Source organism: Pan paniscus, chromosome 8 (assembly GCF_029289425.2).
Source record: "Pan paniscus chromosome 8, NHGRI_mPanPan1-v2.0_pri, whole genome shotgun sequence".
NCBI lineage: Eukaryota > Metazoa > Chordata > Mammalia > Primates > Hominidae > Pan > Pan paniscus.
The window spans coordinates 36,905,524-36,930,177 of NC_073257.2; the positions used below are offsets into that span (position 1 = coordinate 36,905,524).

The following is a 24,654-nucleotide window of genomic DNA, read 5'->3' on the forward strand; positions in this document are numbered from 1 at the left end:
GGAAGTTGACATGCTTTCCACAACCCTATAATTGGCCTGCTGAGAAATCATATGCAATTGTTTACGATTTTTGTGATTAATTCTCTTCGTGGTGGATGCCATTTACGTTGCGTTATCAACACCAATAATGGTCCAGTTCTGTAACGGGTTAGCTATGACTGCAAAATCACCACTTGTCTTTACAGCACTCTTTTATCTCATCACTTGTCTTTCCTTTTAAATGACATTTGTTTTATGTGGTAGCTCATTTTGAGTCATGAATTGCAACATATGGAACCACTAACCAAGAAATAGTCTTGCACCTTTCCCTGTTAACAGAAACGGAGTTGAAAACTTAGCCTCCTGGTATTATTATTATTCCAGTTCTTTATGTGACTGGAGGAAAATCAGATTTCAAGTTCTTCCCGCTTTCCTTATGCCTTTCACAGCAAATTTCAAAGTATAGCAGTAGGCAGATTGCAATGTAATAGCAATTTTTAAGCCCAGAAATTAAATTAAACCAGAAAGAAATACACCTACTTCTAGTTCAAATAGTGTTTCTTCCAGAAAGAAGAACATCTCCACAGTAACAGCAGTGACAATAAGAGTATTTTCATGAAGATCGGAGTTACCAGGTTTATATAGATTGCAGAATACAGCTACTGTTTTCCAGAGACACTGACAATCAGTGCTAAATGTTAGGAAGGTCTCTGTGCTTTGGAGAAAGATATGGAATAGTCGGTGCAAGGGCAAATAGAGTGCCTTCTCAAATTGTTTTCAGTTCCTCTTATTAAGGAGGAACAAAAGGCCAGTAAGTAATCCAATAGAAGCTTTTCCCTATAGAATGGTCAGAAAGTTTGATCATTCAAAAGAACATTATTTTATCATAAATACATGTCTAGGTTTCATGATCCTTAATGATTCATGTTAATTCTCTTCCCCCAATGCCTTTTTCTGTTGTGCATATCACAGAGTTTTGTTTCCGGGAATATCAGCAGAGAGGGCAGTGGGCTTGGCCCATATGGGGGAGGGGAGGGTCCTAGCAGCTGGAACACAAGGTCGGCTGACCAAGGGGGTTCCTTGGGCTGCCTGGAAAATGGTAGTTCAGACCTGGTGGGAGACATTTCCCTATTTTTGTCCATCTAGGGGTCAGCAGAGGCCTGAAAGACTGCTCTGACACCTTCCAAACAGCCCCCAGGAAATCTTAATCAGCATCTGCCAATGGATCTTTTCTGCCTGGGTTGAGCTAGCCAGGAGGGCCCTGGGGCAGGGTGCTGTTTGTGGCTGCCAACTGCCGTGGCAGCCCTCTGCTGCCTCCTTCATCCTGGGGTTTTTGCCTTTGTGCTACACCAAATGACAGGTAGGAGCTGTTAAGCACGGGCTCTCTGGACACCAGAGCAAGGGGATTGGGGTCACAACCAAAGGCTGCGGGACATCTGATTTGGGCTGCTGCATCTGCTGCTACAGTGTTTCTCTCTCTCTCTCTCTCTCTCACACACACACACACACACACACACACACTTTTCTCCCGCCCTCCTCCCCACTCTTCCTAGCATTAATACTTTAAAGACAAATACACAACAGTATACAAGAATCAGGATGATCTGGACCTGAAAGGCTGAACACAGCAGGGCCCTCCTTCATGAACATTTTGCACCTAAGGAAATAATAAGGTTAAAACTAGATTCATCTGGCCTTTGCCCAGGGGCCACCAGGACAGAAACTGTGTAAGATTAGTTCCTCCTTAAAGCAAGATTGCCAGGTAATTCTGTTGCAAAGTCATAGAGACCTTAAGTTATCTGCCCTGCAAACCCCACTGCCTCTATTCAGGCTGCCGAGGCACTGCTTTAATTTTTTGAAAGATTCACCGTGTCTTCTTGGATTTCAAGAAAAATCCCGTTAAGAATTGAGGGGCTCTCTTCTTCCCCTCCTGACGTGAGTGTAACTCACTTCCTGGTATGTCTCCTTTCCTTTTGGCCTACATCCTTTGTCTGTTAGGTGCTTCCACATCCTTATGTCTTAAATGGCCAAAATACGTCACCCCCACTGCCAAAACACAGGTCACTCGAGGTCACAATCTGGAACATAGGCTGGCCATTGTTCTGCACACATTCTTGATCTAAATCAACCTCAAACCTTGCTGGAATGCCCTGTAAACTGGGGCAAGGTATGGTCACCAGACTAACCATTGTCCTTTTTTACCCTCCTGTGACGGGGCTACTACAGGTTACAAAATCGCGCTCTTCCTCCTAGCTACTGTGTTACTCTGAGATATCTGACATCGCAGAGCTAATGTTGCCTAAATTATTTTCCCATCCTCTTTTTTTTTTTTTTTTTTTTTTTTCGGACATCATGCCTCCTATTTTCACTCTCTGGGAACTCTGCCAGTTTTTCAAGGACTGGGTAAAGAACAAAATAAATATTTGTAGGTGGTTTAAAAGGAGAAGTATGTTGGTTGTAACTCTGCCTGTCCAAAGAAAAGCATTTTCACTGTCTTTCAGATTTTTGGAGTCGTTAACTGGGAGAGCTTCAGAAGATTGACTTTACTAGTTTACCTTTCAGATTTGTGATTAAGGGCTGGGTGTGTGTGTGTGTGTGTGTGTGTGTAAGTGTGTTGGGGGAGGGAGGAGTCTGAGAAAGTGAGCAAGTACGTAGAAACTTTTTTTTAAAAAGTCCAGATTAAGTGATTGAAATCGACTGTGTGCAAATGACGCTATACCTCTTCATAGATGTTAATCGGGCCCTAAAAAGTTAGTGCCGGAAAGTGCTTACTTACAACACCCAGCATATATTCTTTCTTTCAAATTGTTTGGGATTTTTTTTTTAAGGGAGTTCACTGAAATTTGGGAGGTTCAACAGGTTGCTGTTTTTTAATATGTGGATCACCCGATTTGGGAGGCTCACTCTGCCTCTGAGATTAAAGAGATGAGGGCACTGGCTCCCAGCGAAGGCTCCCGGCCTTAATCATGTGTGAAATGTTTTCCTTCCTCGGCTGCAGAGCCTCGGTGGTTTGCAGCAGTGGAACCAGGCAGGCCCAGTTGTGGGTAGGAGAGGCCGTCACCTGTTGAGGCCTCCCCCCAACACCCCCGCATCGCCCTGCCCTGGCAGAGCCCAGCCCCTAGTCCCCGGAGAGCGCGCCTGAGGACGGACGGACGGACGGACGGACGGACAGACCTAGGGACGGAGGGCCAGGGGCAGGGGAGATCCAAGAGGCCCCGCGCTGGAATGCAGTTTTCTCGGGCGAGGGAGACTTTGCACCGGAGTGGAAAATAGTTTGGGGTGGGGTTTCGCACCGTCCCCTCCTCCCCAGCCCCGGGCCCCCTCCCAGGCGCTTTCTGGGAGCTTTTAGAACTGCGCTCTGAAGTTTCCAGAGAGCGAGGAGCTTTTGCGGCAGGCAGAGACAATGGAAGAAAATGAAAGCCAGAAATGTGAGCCGTGCCTTCCTTACTCAGCAGACAGAAGACAGATGCAGGGTAAGTAACAGACCCATTCAAAGATGGAGTTACAGGGACGCGTGCCCCTTGCCGCTTGCTGCTTTTTATAAACTGCAGCTCTGGGACCCGGCAAAGGAAAAAAAAAAAAAAGGCAATTTCTTGGGATGGTACATTTTCCAAACTGAGTAGAGCATAGAGAACTGTGATTTCTTAGGCTTGACTTTATCTCTGGCACGATTTTCTTAAGCAGCAAAAGAGGTGGTGGGGTGATGTCACATTTGTAGTGCAGTGAGCCATCAGCATGAGCTGTATCTCTAAGCAATGACAAATAAATCACTAAGCAGCTTTTAATCATTTCCCCCCGGGGCTCCAGCCACGGGAGAAAGGAGCTGTTTTTGTGAAACTGTCTCTAGGACGGCAGCTTCCATTCATTGGTTGGGGGATTCCATGTGGCAGATGCATGCTGGCTGCAAAGTTTGTGCAGAATTTTAGAGTTAAATCACAGAAACCAGGCATGTTTTATTTTACAGATCCGAGCAGCAGGGGAGGGCTTGAGCATCTGGGTGATAGATAGAACTCTGGATCTTCTTTTATGTTTTAATTCAAAACTTGAGAGTTGTTGGACAATTTTGGTAAATTTTCTCCAGGCAGTTTCCCTTTAATTGTGTTTATAATAGACTTGTCTTTTCCGTAGGGAATTTCCAGAAGCTTATGTTGTTCCAAAGAAATTTCGCACCGGGTTGGGTGGCCAGAGGAGGTCCCTGCTGTCTGGCATCTGATGCCTGTGATGCCAAGAGCTGATTCTGTGGGATCCTATAGGCAGCATGTTCATAAACCACACAGCCCTGGACCACCCGCCCCACCCTCCCTCAGGTTCATGCAGGGGCCAGTACACAACAAAAAGACGTGCGGGAGTGCAGTGCTGTGCGTGGGAGTAGGGATTATGCACAGGGGAAAAGGTGTGTGTTTTATGAAAATGTGAAAGGGAAGTAACACATGACTCATCCACGCTGAAAATGCAAAGCTAAGCCAGTCAGGAGAACTTACAATGACAAGAGATAGAAATCCCCCAGTGAAATGCAGAAAACTTGAAGTTTTGTAATGGCTGGAGAATCCCTGAGTCTGAACAGTCATCTGTCGAAGTGTCTGCCTTCGTGCTGCCAAAGCACAGCACTCTCCTTCAGGCTACCGGGGTCAGTGGCATCCAGTGGAAGATAAGGCTACCTCGTCCCCCTGACCCCCGCAACCCCCCACCCCCATTTTCTAGGACAGGATCCTACTTCAGGAATTCAACCTCTGGGCCTGTCCTGAAAGAGATGACTCAGATTCTAGAGGGGCCATTAGAAAGGGATCCATTTAAGAAATGACTTTCCAACAATCAGGGCAATTCAGAGGCTTCAGAGGCTAGGATGGTCAGGCTGAGACAGTGTGCTCCTTTGCTCACTAATTCATTCATTCAGTGAATATTGAGCATCTGTTATGTAGACGTCACTGTTTTAGCTGCCAGACATCCAGTGGTGAACAAAGCGACTAAAAATACTTGCCTTCATTTAATTTCCAGTGTAAGGACCAAGTTTCAGGGGGTGGGGAGCTGGTAGAGACAGACAATGAACAAATAAATAAAATATATAGCATGTTAGATGGCACGGCTGCTGGATTTAGCAAATAAAAATACAGGAGGCCCAGCTAAATTTGAATTTCAGGTAAACGGTGAATTTTTTTTTTTTTTAGTATAAGTATATCCCATGCCATATTTGGGATATACTTATGCTAAAAATACTTCTCCATTATTTAGGTAAAGTGCACATTTAACTGAGCAGTCCTGTATCTTATCTGGCAACCCTATTTGATGGAAATAAGGTTACGGAGAAAAATAAAGCAGGAAAAGGAATAAGGAGTGAAACTGTAAATAGGATTATTAGAAAGAGCTTCGCTGAAGTGATATTTGAACAAAGACAGGAGAGGTAACAGCAGGGATGTAATGTTTTCAAAGAACAGCAAGAACATGGGAGAAGGATGGGAGGAAAAGAGATTGAGAGGTAATCCCAGGCCAGATCACCTAGGGCCCATGAAACCATTGTGAGGACTAGAGCTTTTATTTTGAAAGAGGTGGGAATCTCCTGGCAGGTGAGACTACTCTTTTTCTTTTTTTTCTTTTTTTATTTTTTTATTAGAGAGGGTCTCATTTGTCACCCAGACTGGAGTGCAGTGGTGTGATCATAGCTCACTGCAGCCTTGAACTCTTGGGCTCAAGCAATCCTCTGGCCTTAGCTTCCACATAGCTGGGACTACTGGGACATGCCACCATGCATGGTTGTATTTTATTGTGTTTTATTTTATTTTATTTTATTTTAGAGAAGGGGTCTTGCTATGTTGCCCAGGTGAGTTACAAAGGGATTTGTCTTTTTAAATGGGGTAATACTGGGTGCTGTATTGAGCACAATCCAAGTAGGGTTGAGGGAAGGGCAGGGAGGCCTTTAGGAAGCTTCTGCAGTCAAGGAGGCAAGAACCAGGGCTAGCTTGGACCACGCGGTGATTAGCAGGCGGTGATAAGCCAGCAGATTCTAGGTGTATATTGAAGGTAATGCCCAAAGCATTTCCTGTAGCCTGGGCAGCATAGTGAGACCCCATCTCTAGAAAAAAAAATTTAGCTAGGCATAGTGCCCTGTAGTCCCAGCCACTTGGGAGGCTGAGGCAGGAGGATCACTTCAGCCAGGAGGTTGAGACTGCAGTTAGCCATGATTACACCACTGCACTCTAGCCTGGGTAACAGTGTAAGATATTGAAAGAAAGAGAGAGAGAAAGACAGAGAGAAAGAGAAGGAAGGAAAAAGAAAAAAGAAAAGAAAAGAAGAGAGGGGAGGGGAGGAGAGGAGAGGAAAAAAGAAAAGACAAACAAGACAAGACAAAAGCAATTGCTAAAGGATTCAACTTGGGATGTAAGAGAAAAAGAGGAGTCAGAGACAACTTCCAAAATTTTGGTGTAAGCTGCTGGGAGAACGGAGTTGCCATTTGCCTAAGTTGGGGAGTATTTACAAAGAACAGATGAGAGGGTGTTTATGGTTTGAGGTTCTGAGGAGCAATCTTTTGATAGATTAGGATTGAGAAGTTTATCAGGTATCCAAGTGGAGATGTTGACTACAATTTGGATATTAATCACTAGAGCTGAAGGAAGACTGAGAATGGAGAGTTCCCCTAAGATTGAATCTGTGTGCAGAAGAAAAAGTCCAAAGGATGACCCCCGAGGCAGTCCAGCATCTAGAGGTCAGGGAGATTGGAAGGAAGGGCTGGAAAAAATAGCAAAAGTGGAATAAAAATCCAAATTAGATTTTTAAAATCCTGTTCAGTTCTGGGTGAATATGATGCTGTAGAGAAGCATGGCTTCATTTTTAGTTCTCCCGGTGAGCACGAGTGCCGCAAGGGAGAGCAACATCTCTGATGCTAACATCACCCATAACGTTCATTTCTATCATTGCATTCTCTCTTGTGTCTGCCTGTGTATCTGTTTTACCCAATGACAATGTGATATTCCACAGCAAGGACCATGTTTTATTTATTCACGTTTGCATTTCCAGCACCTAACAGAGCACTGGGCAACCTAACAGAGCACTCACTGGGCACTGTAGAAGGCACTCAATAATCATTTGTTGAATGAAAGGCTAATTTTACCACTTCGGGACTTTGAGTTTATTATCCTGCTATAGATAAGGATCCCTAGGGTGATCACGTAACTTATTGTCCAAATGAGATCCTTTTGAAAGTGAAAGGGAACACTCAAATAATTTTACTGGGACAACAGTTGTAACCCAGAGCTGTTTTGACAAACTGGGGTATATGATCACCCTAAGAATAGCTCTAATCAATGAAGCTTCCACGGCTGAACAGCCCGGCTACCAGGTAAATAACAATGGGGAAGTGTAGCGCATAGTGTGCTTTGCGAAGTAGGCACTCAACAATTATTGGTGGAACATGAATCTAACTGTATCATATTCTCTTTGAAGCCCATGGGCTCTACATTGTGACCCTGGGGCATAGGCATTCCTTGGGATGACTCTGTCCACAGCAGTCCTGACGTGTGTGCTTTTGCTCTGGTTCCTAAGGTCTTGAAACCTCTATGCAAGTGAAGTGCTATCAGCCCACCTGCTTGCCTTCCCCACTGTCTGATTGGCAGCCTCTCATCGAGTGCAAGCCTGGGGAATCAGATATGCAGAAGCCTCCTCTAAAACAGCCCCCTCAGTCTCTGTACCCTTATCCCGTTTCATTCTTCAAAGCACTTACCGTTACATGATATTTAGAGTCTATATGATTTGTTTGTGGTTGGCCTCTCTATTTCAAATGTGGACTCCTCTATGAGGGCATTAAGTCTGACTTGATCTACTTCACACTGTATCTCCTAACTCCTTTCAGTGTGGGAGCAGGCAGTCAATAAATATTTGTATGAATGAATGAATCAATCAGTGCTTGACACAGAATGCTTTTCTGGGAAGAGGAGCTCCTGTCTCTATTTTGTCTAAGATCTATACCAGAAATCCTCTTCATCACTGGTAAAATTTTAAGGTACTATAGAGGAATATAATGACCTGGTTTCAGCTGTAATTTCTGTGCTGATTTGTATATATATTATGATAGTAACAAGGGAGCTAACCCCATCACTTTGGGATGCTGAGGCAGGAGGATCACTTGAGGCCAGGAGTTCTAGGCCACCCTGGGCAACACAGTGAGACCCCATCTCTACAAAAAAAAATGTTTTTAAAGTAGCCGTGCATGGTGACTATGCACCTGTAGTCCCAGCCACTCCAGATTCTGAGGCAGGAGGATCACTTGAGCCCAGGAGTTTGAGGCTGCAGTGAGCCATGACTGCATGACTGCATTCCAACCTGGGTGACAGAGCAAGACCCTGTTTCTAAAAACAAACAAAGAAAAAAAACAAGGGAGCTTGAAAACTGAGGGATGCTGTAGGATTCTGCGGCCTGCTAACCGATTATGTGTATTAATCGGATAGGCTAATTGTTGTAACCACCCTCTAATCTTGGTGGCTTTGCATGATTAAGGCTAATTGTTCACTCAGACACAGCACAGTGTGATTTCTGTGGCCAGGTGGATTTCCTGGGTGGCCGCTGAGGCTCCTCCTGCCTTGTCACTATGGCATCCCCCATGGCCTTGGAGGGTTCTGCTGGATCCTTTGTATTCAACTGGCCAAAGAGTAAAGAGAGAGAGAACGTGGAAGGTTATTCGGGAGGTCTAGGGGTCCCAACAAAAGGTGGCCCACATGGCTTCTGCCCACAATACATTGACTGGAATTAGTACAAGGCCCCAGTGAGATGGAGATGGCTGGAAAATGTGGTCTTCCTCTGTGTGCAGCAAAAGAGCGTTCTGGTCGAACACATAGGGCTGTCTCTGCCACGGTACACCCAGAGAGGTTGTACAACCAGACCAAACAGCAACTCCCTATGATGCTCCCTATGACAAGAGAGCTTCTCAGCACAATTGAGAAGGAGACAGCTAACCAGAAGCCACTAGAAAGAAGTGAGGGATGCCTTCCCTAAGAGTCTGTGGCCTACCTAATCTTGACCCAGGAATAGGATCTCAGGGAAGCCATCAGCACTGTTGCTGACTCTGGAGCAGGTGTGGAATGCCTGAGTGGTGCAAGGCCCCAAATCCCTTGCTGCAGGTCAGCTGACCCAGCCAGAGTAACCCGAGTTGTGGCAAAGAAGCTGGCCTTGGCAGCGCCTGCAGTTGCCTGCCTGACGGACTTGCAGTGCGGCTTTCTCCTTGAGGACGCCCCATCTTCCATGAGCCTCTGCGTGTTTGGTGTCTGCCCCAGCCCCTACTTTCTATGCTTTCTTTCCAGAATGCCAAATCCTAGCCTGGGAGCCCCTTGGATTCCTGAAGAGTGTCCCTTTAGCATTTCTGCCTGCCTTGTCCTCACTTCTCCAGGGAATGTTCCAGGGATTTTGCTCAGCTTTAAGCTCCTATGTTGCTCTTTGCCCTGCTTGAAGTGAGCTCCCAGGAGGAGTTGCCCTGGGCTCTGCAGAGACTGGGAGGGGCAGGAAAGGGAAACAGGACTGCCTTTCAGCAAGCCCAAGCCTTGCCTTCATGCTACAGCTTCATTATTTTGTTTGACAAGGATTCCCAGAATAGCGAACAGCTAGACACACCCATATTTAAATATTAACACCAAAGCGCATTCCAAACAAGAAATCGAATTGTATTTCTGTTTTGATGGCTTGGATAATCCACACTAGAGCTTTTCTCTATTCATGTGGATAATGAGGAGTTGGCCAGGCTCAGACCTCTGACAACATGGCTGTGGAATTGTGACTAAATGTCCTCTGCCTGATCCCTCTCTAGTTTGTAATCATTCTTAGTTCTTCTCCACTGAAAAGACCACATTCTCCTTAAATGGCTGGAATGGCAGAGTTGTTGCTTCTCCCTCAGGTGTGGGGCTTGACGCTTCCAAGAGCTGAGCCTTGTCGAGGAAAAGGCTCAGGTGACAGATGTGGTGAAGTGCCTTTGTGTGGAAAGTGGCGTTAGGTGGCTCTGAGTGCTGGTGACAGGAGAGCAGGTGCCTCGAGGTAGGAGGGGAGGCAGACAGGATGATAGAGCATTGGGCATTGGGTGGAAGGCACAAGGCAGGAAATTGAGACAAAAGGAAGGAGTGAGCTCCAAAGGCAATCCGATGTTTGCCAAGTGGCTGCATTGAGCCTTCTAGCCTTGCTAGTGGTTGATGCTTTTTGTACCTTTCCTCTAAATCGCATCAATCCTTGTTAAGCAACTGGAGATATTTTGGAAAAATCCACAAGAAAGAGAAAAAACAGAAAAGCAACATGAGGTGAAAAGTGCTAGGAAAAAAACAGGGGTCTGATGAGTCTAGTCCAGTAAGTCAGGGCTGCTCAAAGATTAATGTGGACTGAAGATTGGCTCTGACCCCGAAAACTCTCCCCTTCCATCTCCCTTCCCAACTCATTTCAAAGAAGAAAGAGGGTTTATTGTCCCGGCTGTCTAGAACTCTCCTGATGCTCTTTGGATGAAATAGAATAGATCATATGAGCCTGCGCAGCATAGTAAGGCAGGATGCGACTTTCTGCCGTTATTGCCGTTGGACATGCATGGATGTTTATCTGTATGGCTGTATGTGTGTATGTTGACAGATGTGTGTTATGCCTGCATAGGAAATCACCTTTCCAGAGGCTTAATCCTGTTAATTCATCTGGCTGTCCTGGATAACTTAAAATATATTTTCTTAATAATGTCAAAACTAATTTTCCAATTCCACTTAAAAGTCAATAGCGTTGCTGGGTGTGATGGCTCATACTTGTAATCCCGGCACTTTGGGAGGCTGAGGCGGGCGGATCACTTGAGGTCAGGGGTTCGAGACCAGCCTGGCCAACATGGTGAAACCCCATCTCCATTAGAATATAAAAATTAGCAGGGCATGGTTGCGCACGGCTGTAATCTCAGCTACTCGGGAGGCTGAGGTACAAGAATTGCTCGAACTCGGGAGGTAGAGGTTGCAGTGAGCTGAGATCGCACCACTGCACCCTAGCCTGAGTGATGGAGTGAGACTCTGTGTCCAAAAAAAAAAAAAAAAAAAAGGTAAAAAATAAAATAAAATACATAAAAATAAAAAAAAAAAATAGCCAGATGTGGTGGCACACATCTGCGGTCCCAGCTAGTCAGGAGGCTGAGGCAAGAAGATTGCTTATGCCCAGGAAGTAAAGGCTGCAGTGAGCCATGATCATGCTACTGCATTCCAGCCTGGGTGACAGAGCAAGACCTTGTCTCAAAAAAAAAAAAAAAAAAAAAAAGGCAAGAGTGTTAGATCAAGTATACAACAATTTTGGCTGATATGAAATACATGCACAGCACTCAAAAGATAAAGCTAAACCTCTTCAGATTGCACAGGTATTTATCAACCTGAGAGACAGCATTTTTGGCATCTGGCTTTGTTCAGTAGACCCTGTTATTTCTCTATTATTAAGGAAGAGACCATTTTAAAGGTAGCCATGATGTGAGTCTAAGTGTTGGAAGGGCAACCTAAATAAATGAAACGACAGTTTAGCCCCCAATAGCTTTTAAAGCAATAGTTCCATCTTCTTCTCCTTGTAAACTTACTGCTGAAACTAATGAAAAGTAGAAGAATTGACTAATTTGGCTGTGCTTTTCCTTCCCTTCCCCATCAGTGTCTGATGGAGATGCTATAATTAGCAATGTAATGAGAATTGAAGGGTAAACAAGAAGAATTATTCCCAGAACACACATCAAGGGTTAGAAGACTGGAACAGGAAAACCAGCCTGAGATGAAAATATTTTCTCTGCCCAACCAACGGGCATCTATACCTAGAGTTCTATATACAGATCTTTCTAGGCAAAGACAAGGGAAAGAGTGGTGGTCACATTGCTTTCAGGAAACTGGTTTATGCCTAGACTCTTAACACCTGTTGCTTTGCAAAACTAGTGTGAAGGATTGGTTCTCTGTTTATCTGGGATTCAACTGAGCAGAACTCCCAAATATTAAATCTGTATTTTCCTGCACTTAACTTGTAAAGATAAATAATTGGCAAATATGCTTCTATTGGAAACTTATTTTAAAAAAATTAGAATAGTTTTAAAAGATTTAGAGGTAGAAGGCTCTTTGCATACCTAATGTTAGTTCAATCGTCTTCATTTTATTCATGAAGAGAATGACACTGAGAGAGGTCACATCATTTGTTCTAAATGTCGGATTAAAGCCAAGATTCCTGAGATCCAGCCTAGTACTTTTTCCAGGGAATTCAGTGGACAAGGAAACATTATTCTGCCTATATCAGCAATACTTTATGATAAGAACTGTTCTTCGTGAAGAGCCTGACTTCATGAAGAGAGCCTGTCTAACTCCTGAAGTGCTTCTGAATGTTTTACTTTTTCTCCCTAATCTATTTGTTTTTTTTAAAAAAGTAACTCTCTTTTCTGAGCTAGCTGGAATATTCATACCTGACACCCCATCTCCCAACCATCGAGGATGAATGGAGATTCCCTTTACATGCTCCCCACTCTCAGCATTGACATCATATGACTTGGTTGATCTGTTCTTAGCAGAAACCAACTTGTCCCTTCAAAGCCAGCTCAGAAGGCAAGATGTCTTAGGTCCAAGCTATCAGGATGTACCATTGCTCTTCCTTTTCACTGTGTTTTAGGTAAAGTCCACCTCAAGTAAAATTTGTCTAAGCCTTTACTTTATAACCCCTCGATTGTTACTTTTTTTTTTTTTTTTTTTTTGAGACGGAGTCTTGCTCTGTCTCCCAGGCTGGAGTGCAGTGGCGTGATCTCGGCTCACTGCAAGCTCTGCCTCCCAGGTTCACGCCATTCTCCTGCCTCAGCCTCCCGAGTAGCTGGGACTACAGGTGCCCACCACCACGCCCGGCTAATTTTTTTGTATTTTCAGTAGAGACGGGGTTTCACTGTGTTAGCCAGGATGGTCTTGATCTCCTGACCTCATGATTCACCCGCCTCGGCCTCCCAAAGTGCTGGGATTACAGGCATGAGCCACGGCGCCCGGCCCTCGATTGTTACTTCTGATGGTATTCTTATGCTTGCTTGGTTTATGCCAATATGAGAAAATAAAATTTTCAAATGGTTCACATGTGTCAATAATTACTTACGTACAGGGTGATAGCTATTTTTGTTCTTGGTGATGAAACAAATGTTTCAGAAACCCGACTGAGCTTATATAAGAATCCTGTTACCAGAATGCAACTGTTATTAAAAATACAGAAATAATCAGAATCACTGGAGTTAACTCTTTCTATAATTACAGACAAGGATAAGGAATAACCCTATTGCCTGCACACAAGTAGCCTAACCAAGTGTTCTTGAGGGTTTTCTTGTTTTTGTGTTTTGAGATAGGGTCTCACAACTGTCACCTACCCAGGCTGGAATGCAGTGGCACGATCATAGCTCACTGCAGCCTTGACCTCTTGGACTCAAGCAGTTGTCTTGCCTCAGCCTCCCGAGAAGCTGGGACCACAGGCGTGCACCACTACGCCTGGCTAATTTAAATTTTTTGTAGAGATAGGGGTCTACTATGTTACCCAGGCTGGTCTCGAACTCTTGGGCTTAAGCGATCCTCCCGCCTTAGCCTCCCAAAGTGCTGGGGTTACAGGCAGGAGTCGCCATGCCCAGTGAACATCTTTATTTCTAAAGTACAATTTTTCATATTTCTTTGATTGTGGATTTTCTCCCCTGACTGCTGCAAAGCAGAAAAAGAAAGAAAAAGAAAAAAGATTTGCGAAGTTAACATTCATACATTAACAACTGCCGCAAACCCTCTTGGTGTTCTGCAAATGAGACTTCTAGTGTGAAATCATTAATTGTGAACCGAATTTTTTTGTCTTTCAGAACAAGGCAAAGGCAATCTGCATGTAACATCACCAGAAGATGCAGAATGCCGCAGAACCAAGGAACGCCTTTCTAATGGAAACAGTCGTGGTTCAGTTTCCAAGTCTTCCCGCAATATCCCAAGGAGACACACCCTAGGGGGGCCCCGAAGTTCCAAGGAAATACTGGGAATGCAAACATCTGAGATGGATCGGAAGAGAGAAGCGTTCCTAGAACATCTGAAGCAGAAGTACCCCCACCACGCCTCTGCAATCATGGGTCACCAAGAGAGGCTGAGAGACCAGGTACGAATACGCTCTCATTTCTCCTTGTGTAGCTCGCTCTCTAATGAACATCGAGGAAAGCAAATTTACTTTCTTTGTAAAAGGTAAAGGATAGCTTAGTGGACTGTGCATACTATTTAGTTGTTCTGGATCTCTTTGGGGCCTTGGGAGGAGGAAGCCGGGTGTAGAAAACTTCTGCCTGCAAGCTCAGTCTTCTTTGCCAATACAGCAAGAGAACAGGAGGCCAGGCCAGAGAGGAAGGGCCTAGAGAGTATGCAGTTCCCCAAAAGAGTGTTCCCATGTTCAACCACAAACACATCTAAACACATCTAAAGTGCAGGGAATGAAGGGGTATTATCTACTGAGGAAAGCATGGCACCAACTACTGTGTACCCTGAAAGCACGGAGTGCTTAGCACTGTGAATGAATGAAGTAATGAATGAATGAATACACAAATACATAAATGTATTTTCAGGGTAAAATAGATCTTACAGATACAGACTTGTGGTAACTCCTTTTCCTTAAAAAGCTGACATTAGGGTTTTGTTTCTGCTCTTTTTTTTTTTTTTTTTTTTTTTTTTTTGAGATGGAGTCTTGCTCTGTCGCCCAGGCTGGAGTGCAGTGGTGCGATCTTGGTTCACTGCAAGCTCCGCCTCCCGGGTTCACGCCATTCTCCTGCCTCAGCCTCCTGAGTAGCTGGGACTACAGGCACTGGCCACCATGCCCGGCTAATTTTTTGTATTTTTAGTAGAGACGGTGTTTCATCGTGTTACCCAGGATGGTCTCGATCTCCTGATCTCGTGATCCGCCCGCCTCAGCCTCCCAAAGTGCTGGGATTACAGGCGTGAGCCACCGCACCCGGCCTTTTTTTTTTTTTTTTTTTTTTTTTTTGGAGATGGGTTATTGCTGTATTACCCAGGCTGGAGTGCAGTAGTGCTATCATAGCTCACTGCAGCCTAGAAATCCTGCACTCAAGATCCTCTCATCTCAGCCTCCTGACTAGCTAGGACTACAGACATGCAGCACCATGCCTGGCTCATTTTTTATTTTTGGTAGTAGAGACGGGGTCTTGCTCTATTGACCAGGCTGGTCTTGAACTCCTGGCCTCAAGTGATCCTCCTGCCTCTGCCTCCCAAAGTACTAGAATTACAGGCATGAACCACTGTGCCTGGCATTTTTTTTCTTTTGAATCACAGATGTGCTCCTTCTGCATGCGTTGCTTTGTGCTAGCTTTCTGTCTTCACCTACCTGTTTCCTCTGGTTATTTTGACAGCCATATAGACATTACCCAACTGTGGCTAGGGATGTTTTTGTTTCTTGGCTGTGTGCAATTACTTTTAGCAGATAGAGCAGATTTGGGGTCGCAGGAGATATGAGGCCTCCTCTACTGACCTCACTGGTGAGTTACCAGATTGACCTTTGTGTATGGAGAATGTAGGGAAGGAAGCAGAAAGCACTTAACCATATATGTGATGGGTGGGGGTGGGAAGGAGGGCAGGATGATATTGATTTCCACACAAGGGAGAAAAGCTCAGTGTTTTAAGTCTACTGTCTTCCCAGTTAGGTGCAAAAATTATGTCTAACTCACTCAGCCTTTGATTATCCATGGACATGGAGATTGGCATCAGCCCGAATAATTGAAATCTATACTTTATTCTCAATCTCATATTCTTCCTTAAATTCAATCTTCTCTTCTAGAGAATCATTATCTGAGTGGCTAAAAATATGAAACGTGCTTTATGGACTTCATGTTTGCTTTTTGTTCACACTTCCAACAGTCAGTAAACCCAGAAGAGGAGAAAAGAACAAGAATCCTGGTTGCTATAAGGATGGGCTAATGATTAATTCTTTGATAATTTTAAAAAGAGTCTGGGCACAGTGGCTCATGCCTGTAATCCCAACATTTTGGGAGGCCAAGGCTAGAGGATCAGTTGAGGCCAGGAGCTTGAGACCAGCTGGGTAACATAGCGAGACCCCATCTCAACAAAAAAATTTAAAAAAATTAACTGGGTGTGGTGGCACACACCTGTAGTCCCAGCTTCTCAGGAGACTGAGGTGGGAAGATCACTGAAGCCCCAAAATGAGACCCCGTCTCTAAAACAAAAGTATCAATTTTGCCGAGAAATATAGAAATTGGCCTGTCAAAAATGGTATATTTTTCCATGTCAAAAATAATGATTATTGTTACTCTTCTTATTTGTAGTGTTATAATTATTGTTATTGCTGTAATAATGGTGGCTTTGGTTAAAACAATTACAAGGGAAGCCTAATTATAATTAAGGTTGAAAGGAGTAATGAATATATTTTGGTGTTCTCAAGCTCTGATCTGCTGTTACATACATTGCTAGTTCTGCCATGGCTGGCCAGCTGTCCCTTCTCTGATAATGAGGGATGAACAAGTCACATTCTATCTTTCTGCCTCTTTTGTACTCGAAGCTGACCATCCAAAAGGAGAGAGTTTTTAATGCATGAATCTATGTATACATTTTTATTCTCTTATTAACAGGAAAGGGGTCCTGATCCAGACCCCAAGAGAGGGTTCTTGGGTCTCGCACTAGAAAGAATTCAGGGTGAGTTCATAAAGTGAAAGCAAGAATTTTGTTTGTTTGTTTTTGTTTTTGTTTTTTGAGATGGAGTCTCGCTCTGTTGCCCAGGCTGGAGTACAGTGGCGCGATCTTGGCTCACTGCAACCTCCACTCACTTCAACCTCCACCTCTCAGGTTCAAGTAATTCTCTTGCCTCAGCCCCCCAGTAGCTGAGATTACAAGTATGCACCACCACACCCAGCTAATTTTTGTAGTTTTAGTAGAGACAGGGTTTTACCATGTTGGCCAGGCTGGTCTCAAACTCCTGACCTCAGGCGATCCACCTACCTCGGCCTCTCAAAGTGCTGGGATCACAGGTGTGAGCCCCCATGCTGACAAAAGGAAGTTTATTAGCAAAGTAAAGAAATAAAAGAATGGCTACTCCATAGAGCAGCCCCAAGGGCTGCTGGTTGCCCATTTTTATGGTTATTTCTTGATGATATGCTAAACAAGGGGTGGATTATTCATGCCTCCCCTTTTTAGACCATATAGGATAATTTCCTGACGTTGCCATGGCGTTTGTAAACTGTCATGGCAGTGGTGGGAGTGTAGCAGTGAGGACCACCAGAGGTCACTCTTGTGGCCATGTTGGTTTGGTAGGTTTTGGCTGGCGCCTTTACTGTGACCTGTTTTATCAGCAGGGTCTTTATGATCTGTATCTTGTGATGACCTCCTATCTCACCCTGTGACTTAGAATGTCTTAACCGTCTGGGAATGCAGCCCAGTAGGTCTCAGCCTCATTTTACCTAGCTCCTATTTAAGATGGAGTTGCTCTGGTTCAAACGCCCCTAACACTGTCATTGCCCTTCTGCAAGCAAACCCCAACCAGCATTGTAAACACCAGAGATCAGTGTAGACATGGCCTATGAAATTGCTGCAGACATCATCTCATCTTCTGTCTTTTCCACTCTTTTTCTCCTACCACCCATTTCCTCTTTCCTGTCTTCCTCTCTGCAATGCCATTTGTTCCTCCTGGACCTTCTCAGTATGGACTATCCCAGGCTTCCTTTGCAGGAAGATTACACAGCCAGCTGTGAGAAGGAAGTCAGATAACACACATCTGATGCTCTCCTCCAGATACTGAGGCTCTTAATACCAGATGCTCTTCTGGCAGCTGTTTTTCTGGCTTCCTCTCAGAGAAGTATCCTTGATAAGAAGAGAGCCAATCAGCAAGATAGAGAATAAGATGTTGAAAGTGATGTATCTGCCGTCTAACATGAAATCTCTTAAAATCTAGGTTCTTTTTTTTTTTTTTTTTTTTTTTGGAACACAGGGTCTTGCTCTGTTGCCCAGGCTAGAGTGCAGTGGCATGATCATGGCTCACTGCAGCCTCAACCTCCGTGGCTCAAGCAATCCTCCCACCCCAGCACCCACCACCCACCCCGCCCACCCCCAGATAACTGGGAGTCCAGGAGTGCTTCATCATACCCGACTGAAAATCTAGGTTCTAATTTCCTGCTATTAAACATAAGAAGAATGAGAGCATGCCTTATGTTTCCAAATCTGACTTCAAACACTGGAAGATTCACGGTTGCAAAACTTCTGTTTGTCTTTAAAAAATATATTGGTCAAGAGTTTTCTTTAGTCTAAAATTATTGAAAGGCTAAGAGGTCACCTTAACTCCCTTCTACAGTCTTCAAAAAATGCGGGTGGCCCTTATTGCAACATAATGCTGATCTGCGTAATAGTAGCTGTGATCGTTAAGGACTCTTATCAGCATAACCTTAGTTGTGCAGGGCAGTCAGGCTGTACAGCCTCATTGCCTGGCAGCTAAGGGCTTGGTTCTGGATGCAGGCGGGACTCATCAGGATCCAGCCTTCACAATATGCTAATTCTATGATTTGGGCTAATAGCTTAATCTTTCTTTCTTTTTTCTTTCTTTTTTTTGAGACAGAGTCTCACTCTGTCAGTCACCCAGGCTGGAGTGCAGTGATGCGATCTTGGCTCACTGCAACCTCCACCTCCTGGGTTAAGCCATTCTTGTGCCTCAAGCCTCCCGAGTAGCTGGGATTACAGGTGTGCACCACCATACACCATACCCAGCCAATTTTTGTATTTTTAGTAGAGATGGGGCTGGTCTGGAACTCAAGTGATCTGCGCATCTCAGCCTCCCAAAGTGTTGGGATTACAGGTGTGAACCACTGCACCCGACCTTAATGGCTTAATCTTTCTCTGTTTCAGTTTCCTCGTTTGTCAAAGGACAATAGTATCTACATCATGGAGCACTGAGAAATACAACGATGGAATCTTTTACTGTTTCACTGGCAGCTTTTAGCGTGATAATATTCCGGTTTTTAGTGTCCCAAAGAAGAGTCTCAGAGGCTCTTATTTTAAAATTAGTACTTAAAATCATTAGACTTTTTTTTTTTTTTTTTTTTTTTTTTTGAGATGGAGTCTCACTCTGTCACCCAGGCTGGAGTGCAGTGGCGCAGTCTCGGCTTACTGCAAGCTCCGCCTCCCAGGTTCACGCCATTCCCCTGCCTCAGCCTCCCGAGTAGCTGGGACTACAGGTGCCCACCACCACGTCTAGCTAATATTTTGTATTTTTAGTAGAGATGGGGTTCACTGTGTTAGCCAGGATGGTCTCGATCTCCTGACATTGTGATCTGCCCACCTTGGCCTCCCAAAGTGCTGGGATTACAGGCGTGAGCCACCATGCCTGGCCCAATCATTTGACTTTTTTATTTTTTCAAGACAAGATCTCACTCTTGTTTAGAGTGCAGCGGCGTGATCACAGCTCACTGCAGCCTTGAACTTCTGGGCTCAAGTGATCCTCTCACCTTAGCCTCCTGAGTAGCAACTACAGGCACACGTCACCACTTCTGGCCAGTTTTAAAAATTATTTGTAGGGACAGGGTCTTGCTGTGTTGCCCAGACTGGTCTTCAAAGCCTGGCCTCAAGCGATCCTCTCGCTGCGACCTCCTGAAGTGCTGGGATCATGAGCCACTGCACCTGGCCTCACTTGACTTTTTTGTCAACAAATATTTGAGCACCTGAAGAGGTTAATTTTTTCCATTGTTAAAGAATAACTTTATTACATTTCTGAAACTGGTATTTTTCTTTCATTCAGTGCTTAGTATTCATATTTCTTTTATTTATTTATCCCATATATATTTATTTGGCACCTACCATGGTAAAGGTATTTGAGAAGAATGCAAACCATTGGACTTAACCCTGTCTTCAATTCAGTAAAAGAAATAGGCATTCACATATAAAGAATAGTCTTTCTAGATCCAGCCCAGATGTCATGCCTTCTGAGATGGTCATAACATTGCAGTACTGCAGTACTTACATTGTAGCATCTAATCAGGTTGCATTACATATATTTTTTACATTTCTTTTTCTCACCTAGAATAATCTTCTGGAGGTAGAAACCTTGTCTTACCACCCATTTCTTCTTTCGCCTCTGTAAACTCAGCATTTAAAGGAACACACAACCTAGATTAGGCTAGATCCAAAATTTCTGTTGCATGAAGGAATGAGCCACTGTTTCTAATACAGTTAGAATGTGATAGATGGTACAGATAGAGAGGGGTACAGAGCCACAGAATTCAATGATTGATTGCAGTTTGAGCAGTCAGAAAGAAGAGATTTCTTAACTAAGAAGTTAGGAATGGCTAAGTAATTTTCCCCTAAGTTAAGAAGCCAACATTTGAACCAGGGCCAGAATTTCCTGTCCTCAGAGGAGGTCTCCAGGAAAAAAAAAAAAGAATTTCCAGTTTATGGTCTTTTCATTCATTATGGGCCTATGGACCTTGGTTTTCTTAAAGGTTTTCTTCCACCTCTAATTTTTCCAAAGTTTGTTGACATCATGTACATCACATTGGGTCAAGCAATAGAGCCATAGACATGACTTCCATTGCCGTTTCTTTAAAAAGGCAAATCTGGCTGGGTGCGGTGGCTCACGCCTGCAGTCCCAACACTTTGGGAGGCTAAGGCGGGCAGATCACGAGGTCAGGAGATCGAGACCATCCTGGCTAACACGGTGAAACCCCGTCTCTACTAAAAAAAAAAAAAATACAAAAATACAGAAAATTAGCTGGGCGTGGTGGCACACGCCTGTAGTCCCAGCTACTCTGGAGGCTGAGGTGGGAGAATTGCTCGAACCCAGGAGGCAGAGGTTGCAGTGAGCCAAGATCGCACCACTGCACTCCAGCCTGGGTGACAGAGCGAGACTCCATCTCAAAAATAATAATAATAATAATAATAATAATACTAAATAAATAAAGGCAAATCTTACTCCATTCCAGAGCATATTAAATAACCAATAACCATAGAAAATAGATTCCTATCTGTATTTTATATAAAAAGAAAGTTGCTTCTTTTAAAAACTCTGAGTTCAGAAAGATCTGTAGTCCAGCAATCCCTCACAGTTGTGGTCACTGTGTAACTGCACAGTTTGGAAATGCTATTTTTTATGTCTTCACTAATGAATAGATGTTGATGGCTTCTTACTTGCAGAAACCAACTTTCCACTCCTAGTCTCAGAAACCATTCTGAAATTAATTTTTCAATCTTTACTCCCAGTTATTTACAGAATTTCTACCTAACTTACTTGGTATATAGAATCTACTTTGTGGTTTCAGTTAGTCTATGTGGATTCTTTTATCTGATGTGGTCAGATCATAAAAGAAACTAATAATACATTTTAACCTAAAAATCTGACATGTCCAACAAAGAGTAAGAGAGATATAAAGGGATTATTATTATTATTGTTGTTATTATTATTTTGAGACAGAGTCTCGCTCTGTCACCCAGGCTGGAGTGCAATGGTGCGATCTTCTCTCACTGCAACCTCTGCCTCCTGAGTTCAAGCGATTCTCCTGCCTCAGCCTCCCAAGTAGCTGGGATTACAGGGGTATGCCACCACACCCAGCTAATTTTTTGTATTTTTAATAGAGACGGGGTTTCACTATGTTGGCCAGGCTGGTCTCGAACTCCTGACCTCAGATGGTCCACCTGCCTTGGCCTCCCAAAGTGTTGGGATTACAGGCGTGAGCCACCGCACCCGGTTGGGATTATTCTTTAACATGAACATTATAGGGGGCAAAAATAAGGAGATAAGAAAATGAACACCAATATGAGCACTTTTTTTTTTCTTTTTTTTGAGACAGAGCCTTGCTCTGTTGCCCAGCCTGGAGTGCAGTGGCGCAATCTTGGCTCACTGCAAGCTCCGCCTCCTGGGTTCAGGCCTTTCTCCTGCCTCAGTCTCCCAAGTAGCTGGGACTACAGGCGCCCGCCACCACGCCCGGCTAATTTTTTGTATTTTTAGTAGAGATGGGGTTTCACCGTGTTAGTCAGGATGGTCTTGATCTCCTGGCCTCATGATCCACCCACCTCGGCCTCCCAAAGTTCTGGGATTACAGGCATGAGCCACTGCGCCCGGCCAATATGAGCATTTGAAACAGGGTCAGTGAGGCCAAGAGGTCATTCTTCTGGTTTCTCCCATCAGACCAGGGCTTTGCTGCTGTCTGAGTGCCCCTCAGGCTTCCTTAGGGTCCCCTCCTCAACCATCCCCTCCTTTGAATGTGTTTGTATAAAAACTGCTCTGGAGACCAGGAGAGCTGGCTCACACCTATAATCTCAACACCTAGGGAGGCTGAGTTGGATCACTTAAGTGCAGGAATTTGAGACCAGCCTGGGCAACATGGGAAAGCCCCTACTCTACAAAAAATACAAAAATTAGATGGGCATGATGACTCGTGCCAGTTGGGGGGCTGAGGTGGGAGGATCAATTGAGCCCGGGAGGTCGAGGCTGCAGTGAGCTGTGATTGTACCACTGCACTTCACCCTGGGCAGCAGAACAAGACCCCTTCTTAAAACAACAACAACAAAAAATCAAATATAGGTTATCATAAGAAAGCTGCAAAGAGAAGTATGTCTTAAAGCTGATGTATTAATCAGGATTGTCTATCAGGTTGGTGCAAAAGTAATTGCGGTTTTTGCCATTACTTTTGCACCAACCTAATAGGTTATGCTACTTAACAAATTAACCCTGTGATTTATTAATATTTGTGGTATTTTCTGATATGACAGAGAAACATTTTATTTCTTACACACACAAATCTTATTCTCACAATGACTTAGGAATTCTGGCTACTTCCCTCTTGCGATCATGCCATCTCAACACATGGATTCCAGGTCACCATGACAGAGAGAGACAGAGCTGATGGGTTGTATACATGCTCTTAAATATATTGGCCTGGAAGTGGCATATGTCACTTCACTTCATAGTAGCTTCTTGGTTCTAGTACCCAGTGGGATATTTGTTGTATTCAGGTTTTGGCTGTGGAATCTAGCTTAAGACTAAAATCTTCCTGCTCTAGTTTGTTTCATCAGCTCTCCCAATGTAATTGATTATTTTATCAATTTTGTTATACCTAGCACTTTATCTGTACAATGACGTCATTGGCATTTATACAGAATATAAACATATTAACAGATATTCCTATCTGTAAGTAATGGCATCTACGTCTTTGTGACTTATTTTTGATGAATTTAATTGTATCAAATCAAATTGCAGAACTCCAGCATGGATTATGCTGTATGCTGTAGATCTCAGGGAGTCAGTTTATACCTCAGGGAATAAACGTACTACCCTCTGTTATGTGTGAAAAACTCCAAATTCATTATATATGCATCTGTTATATTTGTCTTGGCTCTGATCTATATCCATCTATTCAAAATTTACGTATATGCATCTATATTTATGAAGGTACCTGCCGGTGAAGGCTGAAAAGTAAGGCTAATTGAAACTAAAGACACATGTATACTATACACTGTTCAGTAAGTCGCAGCCTTTGGCCACGGTGAAGGTCTGGATAAAAGGCTAATGTTGTAGAAAGTGTATGTTTTGAAAAACTAGGCATGTTTTGTAAATAAATGAATAAGTAAAAAGTTTAGAAATGGAACTAGACTCAGCTAAGAATTTCCTCTTCAGAGCTATTAATTTATTCTAATCCAATGGCGAAATGATGGGAGAATAGCCATGTTTAGTAGAAGCAGCTACTTAGTTGTGTGAACTAATGACTGAATATGAGTTTACAGAGCTGTTTCTTTTTTATTTTTATTTTGTTTATTTATTTATTCTTTTGAGATAGAGTCTGGCACTGTCATCCAGGCTGGAGTGCAATGGCACAATCTCGGCTCACTGCAACCTCCGCCTCCCGGGTTCAAGCAAGTCTCCTGCCTCAGCCTCCCGAGTAGCTGGGATTACAGGTGCCCACCACCATGCCTGGCTAATATTTTGTATTTTTAGTAGAGACAAGGTTTCACCATATTGGCCAGGCTGGTCTCAAACTCCTGACCTCATGATCTACCTGCCTCCCAAAGTGCTGGGATTACAGTCATGAGCCACTGCACCCAGCCTCAGAGCAGTTTCTTACCTAAACTTTTGGGAGGAAAGGACATACATTTTTTAGCAATTAAGAAATCTAGTATACTGTGTGCACAGCAAATAATAATAGCACCAAAATCTCACAAATCACCAGTGAAGAACTTACTCATTTAACCAAATACTACCTATTCCTCAAAAACGTATAGAAATAAAAAATAAATAAATAAAATATTAATAAGCCACAATAGGAAGAGGGAAGAAATATCCTTATGCAAACTATGAAGAACACAGAGAAAGCCAGTAACATGCTCAGTATTTTCTTTAGCACTGTTTTCTCAACAAATATTTATAATGGTGGAAAAGACTGTAAGGAGAACGTATTATTTGCCATCAGCTAAAATTGCCGTGCTGTTTCTCTTTACATGTATTACAGGTTGAGTATCCTTTATCTGAAATGCTTGGGACCAGAAATATTTCAGATTTCAATTTTTTAGGGGGGTGGATTTTGAAATATCTGCATTATATACTTACTGGTTGAGCATCTCTAATTTGAAAATCTGAAATCCGAAATGCTCCACCATGGCCTTTGAGTGTCATGTTGGTACGCAAATATCTCAGATTTTGGAGCTTTTCAGATATTGAATTTCAAGATTAGGGATGCCGAACCTGTAGTGTAGTCCA

General features: G+C 43.7%; 1 protein-coding gene across 8 annotated transcripts in view; it reads left to right on the plus strand.

Annotated features, from left to right (window-relative positions):
• KIAA1217 (KIAA1217 ortholog) overlaps positions 1-24,654 on the plus strand; it is a 508,152-nt gene that overhangs the window by 163,907 nt on the left and 319,591 nt on the right. For 4 of the 8 annotated variants that reach the window (XM_063607293.1, XM_034930120.3, XM_034930117.3 and 1 more), the window contains exon 2: positions 13,790-14,073. In XM_063607293.1, coding sequence (XP_063463363.1) covers positions 13,790-14,073 — 284 coding nt within the window. Of the gene's footprint in view, positions 1-1,991; positions 3,453-13,789; positions 14,074-24,654 lie in introns of those variants that run through there. The other 4 variants (XM_008974851.4, XM_003821400.5, XM_034930118.3 and 1 more) reach the window with 4 other exon arrangements.